Source organism: Rhagoletis pomonella, unplaced genomic scaffold (assembly GCF_013731165.1).
Source record: "Rhagoletis pomonella isolate Grant_MI unplaced genomic scaffold, Rhpom_1.0 Rhpom_scaffold_00001, whole genome shotgun sequence".
In the NCBI taxonomy this organism is placed as follows: Eukaryota; Metazoa; Arthropoda; class Insecta; order Diptera; family Tephritidae; genus Rhagoletis; species Rhagoletis pomonella.
In genome coordinates this window covers 868,434-881,871 of record NW_023458555.1, presented here as the reverse complement: position 1 = coordinate 881,871, position 13,438 = coordinate 868,434, and the positions used below count along the sequence as shown (strand labels likewise).

At 40.7% G+C, this 13,438-nt stretch overlaps 3 protein-coding genes across 3 annotated transcripts; 1 reads left to right on the top strand and 2 right to left on the bottom strand.

The window, feature by feature from the left end:
• Nucleotides 1–658: 658 nt before the first annotated feature.
• Nucleotides 659–2,069, bottom strand: LOC118735673 (chymotrypsin-2-like). Its single transcript, XM_036465583.1, has 2 exons — nt 1,211–2,069; nt 659–912 (listed from the first exon to the last, which is right to left on the bottom strand). Exons 1-2 carry the CDS (start codon nt 1,946–1,948, stop codon nt 748–750), a joined length of 903 nt encoding a protein of 300 aa, XP_036321476.1. The 5' UTR covers nt 1,949–2,069; the 3' UTR covers nt 659–747.
• Nucleotides 2,070–3,244: 1,175 nt separating this feature from the next.
• LOC118735697 (chymotrypsin-1-like) lies at nt 3,245–4,391 on the bottom strand. Its single transcript, XM_036465619.1, has 3 exons — nt 4,143–4,391; nt 3,537–4,084; nt 3,245–3,472 (listed from the first exon to the last, which is right to left on the bottom strand). Exons 1-3 carry the CDS (start codon nt 4,225–4,227, stop codon nt 3,311–3,313), a joined length of 795 nt encoding a protein of 264 aa, XP_036321512.1. The 5' UTR covers nt 4,228–4,391; the 3' UTR covers nt 3,245–3,310.
• A 6,972-nt stretch (nt 4,392–11,363) lies between these two features.
• On the top strand, nt 11,364–12,872 carry LOC118735689 (chymotrypsin-2). The gene is made up of 3 exons (XM_036465606.1): nt 11,364–11,932; nt 12,002–12,603; nt 12,663–12,872. Exons 1-3 carry the CDS (start codon nt 11,794–11,796, stop codon nt 12,816–12,818), a joined length of 897 nt encoding a protein of 298 aa, XP_036321499.1. The 5' UTR covers nt 11,364–11,793; the 3' UTR covers nt 12,819–12,872.
• The last annotated feature ends 566 nt before the right edge of the window (nt 12,873–13,438 follow it).

Here is a 13,438-nt window from a genome sequence, read left to right as displayed (position 1 = left end):
GCATTAGATTTGGTCAAGACAGCGAGGCTTATTGGTGCGCTGGTGTCGGTGTGCAAGTGGCTTGCACATAGAGCCGCCTCTTGGCCCGCCAACAAAACGCAAATTCCGACCAGCAAAATGCAATCGCAGGTCTACACTTGAAAGATTGTGAACGCGCCGTGGAAGCAGCAGAGTGCAGCAACCAGGGCGAGGTGTCTGTGGCGACTATCGGACACGACTTTTTAATTAGCCATTGTGCAAACATTGAGCATCTTATGGATATTCAAGCCGAGTTTATTAATTTACCAACGGCATTTATGCCCAGCACCGACTGGCGACTAACTCCAGAGTTGTGGATTCGCCGCGCGCCTTGCGACAAACTAAGCGGCGATCCGACAATATAAGCGGAGCGCATCCATTCGTGGCTGACGTCAAAGAGCAAATCGCCAGCCAAAGAATATACCTCACTCACCTCGCCCATTTAGCGAACTCGTCTGGCGCTTTTGACCAGCGGACTGAGCAAAGGTGCACCATCTTTAGTCGCATTGGGCATGAATGAAAATACTCATCTGTTTGTTTATCATCGTCATCGTCGTCGTCGTCGTTGTCGTCGTTGTCGTCGTTGTCATTGTCGTTATTGCCATCATTGTTTGGCCGCTTGTTTTGCTCGTTTTGCCCTTTAGCGTGCCTTTAACTGAGTGACTAGTTCTTTGCGGTTTGAATAACAATTTCAAGCTTTAATTTTTACAATAGCGATTTTTTACAACTTCACGGCATTTCACTGGTTATTACTTTATTAATGTATGGCAGAAAGCTTGACACTCTTGTGTAAACATCAGGTCGACCCTGGGCGCATGTTGCGGTGCCGTATGAAACGATCCCGACCAGCTGTGGTGAGCCGTGCAATGTTATAAGTGGGCCGCCAGAGTCACCCTGGAAGTAGGAAGACTTTTTAGCAAATTTTGCGCAACTCATTTACTGTTTTGCTATGTCTGGAGAAAATTAAATAGCAAAAATATTAAAATTTCTAATCGGAAAAAACAAAATTGATTTGCCATGGAGAGCTACATAAATTTGTGTGTATACGTAGCGCTCTTTAAAAAGTTATTGCAGCAAAGTAAAACATCATTTTTTTAAGAAACATTTTAGAGGCGTTAATTTAGGTGTCAACTAGTGCTTGTCAATTATGTCGGACCTTTTCCAAAATTTTTGAAATGCATTCCTTACTCACCACACAAGCGCCTCGACCCCGCTCGCCTAGCGCGCACAGCTCATTAGCAGTTATGCGGAAACCTTGCTGCGCACACTCCATGTTTGAAACGGTGCGGTAGTCCAATACTTGTAGCTGCTCTGGCAAACCGCTAGATCCGGTGGGCGTAAGGGAGCCCCAACCCGTCAAGCGCACTGGAACATTCTCTCCGATGCGGGCCGTTCCACTCAGCGCAATCGTGCCTAAAGTGGATTTGCCCAAGTTAAATGGCGGCGTTACCTTCAGCACCGCTATGTCGTTAATGATCAGCGAGCTCGATGAGAAGCTTGGATGCGAGCGCATAGCAATGACCCGATGACGTTCGCCTCCTCTGCGCCATGTCAGCGTGCCAGCGACTACGCTAATGTCATTCGCATTCATGTTGGCCAGACAGTGGGCGGCAGTCAGTACATGGTGAGCGCTAATTATGGATCCGCTACAGAAGTGATGGTAACGTCCAAATCGAGGCATCTGCAATGACACCTGATAGGGAACGAGTTGTGCGACGGGTCGGCCACCGTTGACACGTGTTGCAGGTTCTTCCACGTTGGTGTCGTTGTCGGAATCCAGATCATCCCACTCATCAATGCTCTCAGCGCTGGTTGTTGGGATGTCATCTAACTCAATGGTGTCCGTGGAATCTGCCTCTTGGAGCTCTACATTTTTAGCATTGCTTAGAGCAATGAACAATGCGACACTGAACAGCTTCTGAAATAACATTTTCTTCTGCACATCTGATACCGACTGAAGAAGATGCGTAAGAAATCAAGGTACTTATTAAGTACATAAATGGTGTACCTGATTTCACCTTTATTTAGTCAGACATACTTAGTGCGATTTATTGTGGGGAAATATGCAAATCCCTACTCATGCTTGCACATCTGTAAGTCTCGGTGACAGTTTTGGGTTTTGTTTACTCGTATTTGCTCTGGGCATTCTTAAGTATTAGCCTTTCAATCAAAGCACAGATAAGGCGGCAGAGTAGGTATTCATTATGCAGTTGCGGCAAAGTGGCAGGTAAAATGGATACTAGCTTCCTCTTCTACATATGTGTCAACTGGGCACTGTAATCCAATTAGTTCATCTGGGTTTTCTCTGCTGATTAGCTGTCAATGCTTTAAATTAGCGACAAGCTTGGTTGCCTTGTGGCGGTAAACCAAACCAGAGCCAGGAACAAAAATAATGAAACGATAACTGAAGATGCTTAAATTCATTGCTTGTTCCTTATAATCAGCAAATTGGTCATTTATTTTAATACCTAATTTGTTTACACTGCCTCAAGTTGCCACAAACTCTGTGTTATGTACGAACACAAGCGCTCGGCACAGTGGGATATAAATTATGATCCAGGCGAGTGCGATGCACCCTTACAGTCGGCAATAGCGACGTGCAACTTTTTGCAACGATCGTGAGGATAATTTTTATTTTATTTGAAATACGCGTATTTGCGTAATTTGGCGAAATGTTTGATGTCAAAGCGTCTTGCCGCATTCCTATCCTAATTTCTTTTAGTATTAAGAAAAGCTGCATAGTGCATTTTGACTTGGCGCATACCAAACTTACTTATTATTACTTTGGATTCCTATACTAAAAATTATTTTCGCTGCCAATATCTGCTTTCGAAGAACCGACAAGCTCATTTGGCTTTTACGTAGCTCATAGAGTCGCCAGAAAATAAACATCTCGTTCTGTCTCCCATGACTGTTTGTTGTAACTGTTGGCTTAAATCTGATAAAGACGATTGTGTCTGTGTCGTACGTTTGCGTTCGTTCATACATATGTATGATTGGGTGTGTTTGTGTGGATGGAGTATGTATGTATTTTGTTAATCCATTTATGTTGTTTGTGCAATATTTATAGGTCGCGTGTGCTTGTTACCTAATTGATGACAACAAGTAGGCGCTTCTGCTGTCCTAAAACAACTCTGCAACATGCCAACAGTTGCAAATGGAATGATAGTGAGCAACAATAAATACGTACATACATACATACATATAAAAATCGACTTGCAAAAGCGCAGCTTTTATTTTGTGGCTTAAACTTACATATATGTACAGCATGTTGCATAACAGCACTGAGGTATCAACCGAAACTGCTTTTTATATTAGCGTCGATCCAACTCACCAACCGAAGTATGTGTGTGTAAACATAAATGTGATTGGGCTTGCAAATGGTCTTTCCATAGGACAGTATACCGAGTTGTTTGGTCATATTCGCGCTGAGTAACGCTCCTCCAGAGTCACCCTAGAGCGGAATATTTAGAACGAAAGTTTCATTACTTCCCATACGTATGTTCATATGTACATACATCACAAGCGCCACGCCCCTTTTTACTGTAGGCACATAGATCCGAGCTAGTAATGCTCTTAAAACCCAGTCTGCGGCAATCTTTCGAGTTGATGGTCGTAAAGTCGACAACCTCCAACATTTTTTGGGTACTGCTCCAACCGATTAGATATGCCTCTTTGCTTTGCTCCATATTCTCCGTGATACGGTAGTCTACCGTATCGATCTTTGACCCGTCGATGGGAAGGGGCGTTTTGAGCCATACCAACGCAATATCGTAGCCTCGAAATGGTGAATAGGACTCGTGTTGTACGACTCGGGAAACGGGGTAGCGCGGACTTGGTTCCAAGGAGAGTTGTTGAACACCGGCTACCACGCTAAGTAGCCGCGTTGGGTGGCGTTCGTAAAAGCAGTGCGCAGCCGTCATAATTACCTGTGCGTGAATGATGCTGCCACCGCACAAATGTTTGTATCCTGTTATCAGATTGACCTGTATCGAAGCGTGAAAGGGAACCGCGAATGGCAAAACGCCATTCAGGGTGCCGTTAGATTCTCTCAGCTTGCTGACGGCTACGAGTTGAAATTGTTAATAGGTTTTTTTTTTTTGCACGCGTCTAATTTAATGTACCTTTAATAAATTCCCGGTTTTCAGTAACCAGCGCCACTGAGTGCATTGTCAGCGTTGCAAAAATTACACATGTCAATGGGTACATTCTAACTAAAAGACCCGGCGGTTTGGAGACACAACCCACTACTGCCGAGCAAAAAATTATCAGAGGTTCGTTTCACTGAATTAACTAAATTTCTACAGGATAATTGTAACTTCACGGTAATTTGCAAAGTCGTTAAATTAGAAAACAACGGATGGCCGAGAGTGCTTTTGTTTTTGATGATTACATACGGTGACTTACGGGCCTAAGAAAATGTTAAGTGGAGCACAGCTAGTTTCCTCCAATCATAACACACACTAAACATCAACATATTCTTCTGATCTAATGGTATTTGCTAGAAATAAAATTTCAACTATAAATTTTTTATATCGGAAAAAATATTTTTTTAGAGGAATTTTCAACGAGCTCAACTTCACGCACAACCTTGAGTTGACCCAAAATATTTCCTGAGTATACTTCTGTGATTCCTGGGCTCCCCTTACACATCAATATCTTCCTGACTAAGGCTTCTACTCTAATGCCGACTCTACGTATAGTAAATACATTTCTAGTGACCCCCTAAGGCCTAAACGACTCAGCGAATTTTTTAAATGACAAGTATTACATTTTATTATAAAAAATGCTTATATTAAGGATTAAAAAATCAGCTTTGACATTCATTAACTGGGCTGTGTGCCCACAAAGCACAAAGCGCCAGCTTGGCAAGATTAGCTGCTACATAGTTGACAGCGCAAAGAGAAAAAGCAAACAAACGAGGCGCTCAAAGCGGCCCAACAAGTTCATGCCAGGACTGTAAACTACACAACTACATACATACATACTTCATACCCATGTACGTATGTCTGTATATATTCTGTATGCGAAAGCGCAATGCCAGTGAACATTAAAGGAGGTAAAAGGAACGAGCTCACATACATACTACATGCCAACATACATACATATGTATGTAACTATGTAGATAGGCACGAGATTAGCGGCTATGTCAACTTATGATTAAACCTCAAAGGCAGCACCACAAACAAGCTACAAACAGCTTAAAGGCTTAGGGTTAATGGGGTAAAATGCAGACTTACATACATACATACAAACGTATGTATATAAAGTTCTATGGCACTGTGTGTATAAATTAAAGAAAATTCTGACACTGACAGTTCATTTCACAAGTCCTAACATCCCTCTTCAGCGTATGTTCTAAAAACATATTTCATAAAACAAAAGCATATCTTACACGTTCTGCAAAAGCGTTTTAAACCAAAATTTCCTATTTCTGAGGGAAAGCTAAACACTACTAAATATTTCTTAGCTCATGTCAATCATATGGGAAAAGGAGGCAAATTGGCAAATTCAACGGAAATTGCACACGGAAATGGTGCAACGGTTCAACGGTGTATTTTGTTATCAATATTTATCGATTTTGTTATCGATATTTATCGATTCTGTTATGGATATTTTTTTCGATTTTGCTGTCGATATTTTTACTTGGATACTTTCATCGATACTTTTATCGATATTTACCGATTTTGTTATCGATATTTTAATCGATTTTCCTATCGATATTTATCGATTTGGTTATCGTTCTTTACCTATATTTATCGATATTTTTATCGATTATGTTATGGATATTTTTATCTATTTTGTTATGGATATTTTTATCGATGTTTTTATCGAGTTTCTAATAGATTTTGCTACCAATATTATTATCGATTTTGCTATCGACATTTTTATCGAAAACAGAATAACATAAGTGTAATTAGAACGAACAGGGGTAGAGGTAGGTATCTAGATAGAAAAAAGACAAAAAATATAACCTTAAGCAAAAACAGATGTAGTATGTGTGTACATATGTATGTAAGTATATTGGTTATGGGACAAGAGGGATATGTATGTAACGTAAGTTTCACTTCTCCAGTGTGGCCCAGGCCCACTTACTTTTTTTTCTTTATTCAAAATATTCACTGATACAAATCGGTTTTATATGTATGCTCCAAAAGTGGTGTTAACATGAGGAAGAGAAAGTAAGTGAAGTGGAAGACGAAAGGAGCATCACTACGGTGTGGACAGATGCGTGGGATATACGGGTTATAAGTATGATAGAAAAAAATAATTCAAAATATATTTTTTATTATATACTACATAAGGGAGGAGAAAAAAAATAAATTTTTCGATTTTGAAATTCTAATGGGTCGTAAAAGATGCACAATATGATCACATTGAACCGTGTTAAACCGTTTTCCAATGGCATAATATTTACGGTGATATCTATGTCACCCAGTAAAAGCTCTGGACCGGCATTACATTAACGTTAAAACTAGGGAATCCTACGTAAGTGTTGATACTAATTAGCCCAATCTGAAAAGTATTCAGCGTTATATAATAGAATATTTAATAAATTTAACCCACGGTTGCAATACATACCGACGAAACCTCACTTAAATGTGTGCTATCGACATTTAATTATTGGACCCTCCTTATATTGTTTCTATATGAAATATTTTCTGTAGTCTTCCTTATGATAAATTTTTCCAATAATATACAAATTCTATTGAAAGAGGTGCCTATAGCTCGACTATTAATCAAAAGGAATACTCCTGGATTATTCTCTTAGGAGACATCGCTTTTTGCTCCTAAGCGAGCAATAACGGAGTACAAAACCGACAAATTTCAGTTATCGCTCCGTAATCATGCCTCAGGGAGTATTATTTTGCTGCTCACTTAGGAGATCTTCGACTTGACTCCTAAGCAAGTTACAAAGGAGGTCAGAACCAACAAATCTCCCCTATTGCTCCGAAATCAGGCCAAAAGGAGTACTCTTCTAATACTCACATTGGCAGATCTCACTTCAAGTTCTAGTGGGTAGTTCCTTTGGATTTGGCTTTCGGTTGTGTATTGGAATTTAAAAATCAATTAAAGAAATAACAAAAGGTAATCATTAACTTCATATGTGTGGTCCTTTCGAGCAAACTGCATTACATGCCCGCTAAGTTAATTAAACTCCTAATCATTTAAGCCACATTCATTTTTTTTATTTGATATGCAAATTAGTTTGGTTTCATTAAACCAACACTGTAAACATGGCGCTGTGTGGCCCAATTAAGTCTCAAAGGATTAAGAATCCTGACACTGATACTACACCATCATCAAGTGTCCGAGTAAAGCATTTTGAAAGAAAAAAGGCAGCAAACAAGGCACCTCCAACCAAAACTTCAACAAATTCACACTAAATAAAGCCATTCGAATGTTCTTATCTGCGCCTGCGTCTGTATCGCCGTACCGTCGCTGCCACGATTGTACAATCAACTAGACGGGTGGGCAGGCCGAACCAGCAATTAACACAGTGGTGCAGAGATCAAGACCCGCACCGCAGCACATGTGGCAGCAAGAAGGCAAGTGAAGAGAAGTTCGGAAGAGCGCGCACACACAGCAAAACAGTTTCGGAAGCGAACGAAGGTGTGCATAATTAATTCGCGAAAAATACTCGCGTGCGTCCCTGCGGTAGCCCGCAGTGATCCTCAAGCACACTGCAGAAAACAGTAGCAATAATCCGCTGCGGCAGAAGTCGTATCCCATCAGCAACAACACAATAAAATGATTCATTAGTAACGGACAGCTAATGTTGCATGCAACGCGGGCACATATCATGCAACCCACACACTCGCTTTGCTAGAGCAATGTCGGGCGCACAGATACGGAACGAAGTAGAGGAAGCCGTACGTTGCTTATTGGCTGTTGATTTGCATCGTCAAGCAGTCGCCAGCACCGTCCCCCCCTTGATTCGCCCCGCTAACTGCTGCCACTGGTTTAGTGTTTCAACGGAACCAAGTCATGAATGAATGAATTAATTCGGCCCGCCGCGCTCAGAATGCTCCGAATCCGCATGCGAAGTATGCTCGATGGCGGCCTGCCGATTTGACACCTTTGGCTTGATTTGCCCAAGCCCGGCCGACGACTGGTAGCTGGGCTCAATTCAGATCAGAAATCAGAATATTTAAATTACTATTTCACTGATTAAAATTGCTGTGTTGTTGAATTGGACGGCAGTGGTGAATCGATCGACGTCGCACCATCAGCCATGGCCATCGATCGGTATGTGCAATGCTTCTTCTTCTTCCTTGCATTTGTAGGAAAGCGTTGGCTTGCATCGTTGTTGCTTTCAACGTGCTAAGTATGTATGTATGTATGTATGTATGAATATATGCAAGTGCAATGAAGGTGGTCGCTGCATGGGCTGCTGCTGGAAATGTGTGTAGGTGTCATTCTCGGTAAATTGCAATTGAAATGCCACCCGAAACGAACAATTTGCCTACTGATTTTGTTGTCACTGTTGTTGTGTCTGTTATCTTCTCTTATTTGAGCTCATCGCTGGCTTGAGCAATGACCACAGCGAAATAAAACGGCGTGTTTCTTTAATTACTCAATCCCTTCTGGTTAATTCATGAATCTGTTGGCTGCAGTTCGCGTGAATCTGCCAAATTTCTTATGCTTGCTGGGTGTGTATGAGAAAATATTCCACTCCTCACTCCCCGAGTAGCTAGCCCGCGACAAACTTCTAAAAGTGCGACTGTCAACAACGCTATCAGCACCACTACCGCAGCAGCGGTGAGTACTTTAGCCAGGAAGAATATTGCAGGAATATGTAAATATGTATGTATATGTATATGTGGAATGAAAACAAAAACCGTATCATGAATCCAGTTCGCGCTGTGCACCTTTTGTTTATAAATTTTATTCAGTAGTGTTGTTGGTTGGCCAGCGCTCAGCTTGATATTGCGCTCAGCATGTGGCACACTCGTAGTGTAAAGGTTACAACACTTAACAATAACTCTGCCCCAACACTGCCGAGTGCAGCAATTGCACTTGGCCATCACGAGTCCGCACTCGCAATCACATTGGCCATCTTCACTGCAACTGCCGCGTCTCTCGGTGTCATCTGCTTGCTTTAAGGTGCCCTTTTATCAGCGCAAAAAAGCCACAATCTGTGACGCCCGCTGAAAGTTAAAGATTTTTGTTCGCTACATTCAATGCACAGAGTATATATGTAATCTGGTGTTACTTACTACATACGTTTATATGCTGACAATTTTATTCAATTGATTGAGCTGGTTGGCTACAGTGCTGCCCCGGTATCTGCGTATGAGTGAAGGCGGGTGGGGTATACGTCTTTACCGCAGATACGCTTGTGAATGTAACCATAAGTGACTTCCGATTACTTAGTTTGATTCTGGTAATTCCACTCAATCTTCAGTGTTATATTTGCTAGAGCTCTAAATACTTTTTTCTGTCCTGGTTATGTTCAACTTAGAGTTGGACTCCTTTATAAATTATTATAAGTAGTCACAATAGACAGATTCAAACCAGAAATACAGACAAATCTTAGCCGCATAGTTTTAGGCGCAAAAGTTTTGACAAATAGTCAAGGTTGAATTGTGGGGTATATATAATGTGACCAACCGTACTGATTTCGGAAGTACAGTACTCCTTTTTGAGCCGTTGTACTTCGTACTTCGAATCAGTGGAGCAGCTGATTTGATCTATTTTTTTTTTTGTTCAAATTATTCGGTCTCTAAAATGTCAAACATTTTTAGTTTCTTCTCGCAAAAAAAAAATAATAAATTCTAAAAATCTTTTTACAAGTGAAACCTTTTCTCTTACTAAACAAGCAATTGAAAAGCAACGTTTGGAACATTCACCTAACTCCTCAGCACAAACGCTGATTACTGGGCCTTGCGTATAATGGATCAATGCTTCGAGAACCAAATAAAAGTAAGTCGCACTTTAGATAAGAAAAGAATTTAATTTGATACATGAGTTACCTCTGCGATTAGTAGATCGCTGGGAATAAGCGCTTTGTTTTAGAATAATACATAAATAATATTCATTTTTAATTAATAAAATTTATTTGTTGAATTGGTACACTGTTACCGTTTTCGCATAATCTGCTTTTACGATTTTCTCATTACTTTCATACTATTTTCGGTTTTCTGTTTCTGTACTTCTTTGAGCTGTGGAATAGTTGGTCACATTAGGAATGTATGTACAGTGGCGGATTTGACCTAGGGCCGAATAGGCCCGTACCTACGGCGGCCAATATGGTAAAAAATACACTGATGGTGACAAAACACGCACGACCCAAAGTAAATGCGCGTAAACTCGAAACTGCGATACTTAACCTTTAAAAGCTATATGGTTGAAGTCGAAGAAAACACAAAAGCATTACAACTGGTTTCTTCTGCAGAATTAGAAGGCAATTTTGCAGAAGAATATCTCCACTTTCGTGCCCGGTGCAATATAAAAATTTAGGATCGGAAGAGTGCTATCAGTTTGTTGGAATGACTAAGAGCTGCAGAATTTCAAACCATTTACTCAAACGTGGACCTCGCTCTTCGTGTGTGTGTGTGTACTCCCGCCAGCAACTGGTAGGATGTCAGTGGGTTCGAGTCCACGACTTGTTCGCACGCACACAGTGACATCAATTGCACGTACACTACAAAAATTCTCTGTTGAAGCTGCCCACCTCTGATTTAAAGTCTTGGATTCGTAACGTCTTCATCTTACGCATTTTATGCACCAATTTGAATCTATGCCTGTATCTTCATGGCGGAATTTGAAAAACCCGGCGCCCCATTTCGAAATTAAGGAAAATCCTGATAAACCGGCTATATTTTAAATATTTTCAATGCAGTAATACTTTTAGTCGGAAATCATATCAACTACAATATAACTGCTAAAAATACATAATAGCTTTTACAATATTCGATCGCTAAAACAGCAGCCCCTTTGTCACGCTAATTGCTGAACCAGACCAACTTTACATACATACATAAATATATGTATAGTAGATTGTAAGTGGACATTCATCGAGAATCAAGAATGGTCCAAAGTTATGCGGTAACATACACAAAAAAAAAAAAAAATATTCCGACGAATTGATAACCTTCTCCTTTTGTGAAGTCGGTTAAAAATTGCAGAAGAATTGCTATTTCGGAGATCACCACATCTCATCATCAGACTTCTTCAGTTCGGTTATCATTTTATTTTTGAAGTTATTTTCTGCCTTTGGAAATTTTGCAGTATTTAAATTAAAATTATAAAAAATTCTCGGTTAAATTTTCAATAAATTTTTAGAATTTTTAGATTCTAGTTTATTAAAACACTGGGTGAAAACACGGTTTATTCGGTTGTAAAAATCCGGTTTACTGAATATTCGAAAAATCAAGATGACAAAAAAACGCCTAAAAATATTAAAAAAATTCGATTGAAAACGGGTGTGAAAAACCTATACGATCACCCTACTATCAATACTTGTTGCGTCCCTCTGCATATAACAAGTATATCCGGAAAAAGTCTATATGATCGTCTAATAAATTCCAACAAAATGAAAAATTATTGGCAATGGAACTAAGAAAGCACCGAGCCATCAGCTAGACAACCTTACAAAAGCGCTCCTCAAATTAAAGCTTGGAAATATGTAATTAAAAAATTCAGGTCATGCTAAGTTAAGCTTATGCAAATTGGTTACCGCCCACTGCTCGCGATTAACAATCCACAAAAAGCGACTGCACATTGCTGCCTTGTGGATTTTAGTATATAAACGCCTAGTTGATACGAAAAATGAAAGAACTAAACCGCATTCCGCTTTCTAATCGTGGCAAAAAAATGGGACCTAGAATTGGAATAGTACTGATTTCGCTCTGTTTGCTGGGAACTGGCCACACCAATCCGAGTCGCTACAAAGGAGACGTTTTAGACTGTAAGTGAATAAACACTATAGAATTGTTTGTATGTAGAAATGTGATTTTCACCAATTACCACCACGCAGTGGATGCCTACTTCGAGTCGCACGATTTCGACTCCCAAGAGCGGGTGGTTGGCGGCGCCGCAGTGCCCGATGGCGAGCATGTACCCTACCAAGTATCTATGCAGTATCGCACACGCAGTGGCAAGGATCGTCACTTTTGCGGCGGCTCTATAATTTCACCGAATCGCATTCTCACAGCAGCACATTGCGTCAACGGCCAGGACGCCAAGCGCATCTCTGTTGTGGCGGGTATTCGTGACCTCAACGACAGCACTGGTATTCGATCGCAGGTGCTGTCCTATGAAATTCACGAGAACTATGAGGAGTTGGTGACCAGTGACATTGCCATTCTGAAGATCGAACCGGCTTTCGAGTTGGACGGCGCCAAGTTGGACAAAGTCGATGTGAGTGGCACCGATAAAGTCGATGGTGGGCAAGCTGTCACCCTTACCGGTTGGGGTGCTATGTGGCATGTGGGTCAAGGACCATTGGCGGTTTACCCGACATTGCTGCAGCGCATGTCCTACAAAACGATTACAAATGATGAGTGTAAAAAGGTGATGACTCAATTGACCGACACGGAGATCTGTGCATTGGAGCGGTTCGGCAAAGGAGCGTGTAATGTATGTATGGAAAAAGCGAGTGATCCTGAGAAGTGAATTTTTATGAAATGCTTTTGTAGGGTGATTCCGGTGGTCCGCTAGTGATGGAGAATGGTGATAGCCTGAAGCAGGTTGGCGTGGTTTCCTATGGTACGGCGCTTTGTGCATCTAATAATCCAGATGTTTACACTCGTGTGTCTATATTTGATGAGTGGATTAAAGAGCGCCTGGCTTGAAAGAAAGTTCTAGTTTGTAACCTTTTGAAATGGAATTGAATTAAACTTTTTGGATCAACTATTTTAAAATTGTTTTATTTTTGGTCTCAGCAACAGAACTGTTTATAAAACTATATAATTAATGATCTATGGATTTATGTTATTACTTCTATTCATATATCGAAGGCTGGTTGAAAGATTGCCCTATCTCGGCTGCCGGTTCAAAAACGCGCTATCTCAGCAAATGGCTCAAGCACGCCCTACTTGAGAATTTGGTTGAAGAACGCTCTATCTCAGCTGCCGATGTATTTAATTTAAATTGAGATAGCGCATTTTAGAACTGCCAGCCGAGATAGGGCGATCTTTCCTTCAGCCGACTATACATATGGAGTGCTCCAACAGTGTGGTGAAGTTTCGAAAAGAGACGCAACTCAAAAAAATGTAGCTAAATTTTTTTTTGCATAAATCAATTCGTCGGATTTATCTCCAACTAAAACCGGGATTAGCCTCATTGGGGTATAATTTGGCATTAATTAGTCCCCGACTAATCTCTTATGGATACAATAAACGATTTAATGCTATGTATGTAGGCACTAAGTCAATGAAATTTAATGTGCAACGTTGGCATCTTCGAATCGCAG

Bases quoted from the DNA above. Each gene is read 5' to 3' on its own strand.
- LOC118735689 (XM_036465606.1), top strand. From the start codon at position 11,794: ATGAAAGAACTAAACCGCATTCCGCTTTCTAATCGTGGCAAAAAAATG. The intron at 11,933-12,001 runs GTAAGTGAATAA...ACCACCACGCAG, and splicing joins CAAAGGAGACGTTTTAGACT to TGGATGCCTACTTCGAGTCG. The intron at 12,604-12,662 runs GTATGTATGGAA...ATGCTTTTGTAG, and splicing joins TCGGCAAAGGAGCGTGTAAT to GGTGATTCCGGTGGTCCGCT.
- LOC118735673 (XM_036465583.1), bottom strand. From the start codon at position 1,948: ATGTTATTTCAGAAGCTGTTCAGTGTCGCATTGTTCATTGCTCTAAGC. The intron at 913-1,210 runs GTGAGTAAGGAA...TCCTACTTCCAG, and splicing joins GGGGTCGAGGCGCTTGTGTG to GGTGACTCTGGCGGCCCACT.
- LOC118735697 (XM_036465619.1), bottom strand. From the start codon at position 4,227: ATGTACCCATTGACATGTGTAATTTTTGCAACGCTGACAATGCACTCA. The intron at 4,085-4,142 runs GTACATTAAATT...TTCAACTCGTAG, and splicing joins AAACCGGGAATTTATTAAAG to CCGTCAGCAAGCTGAGAGAA. The intron at 3,473-3,536 runs GTATGTACATAT...ATTCCGCTCTAG, and splicing joins AGGGGCGTGGCGCTTGTGAT to GGTGACTCTGGAGGAGCGTT.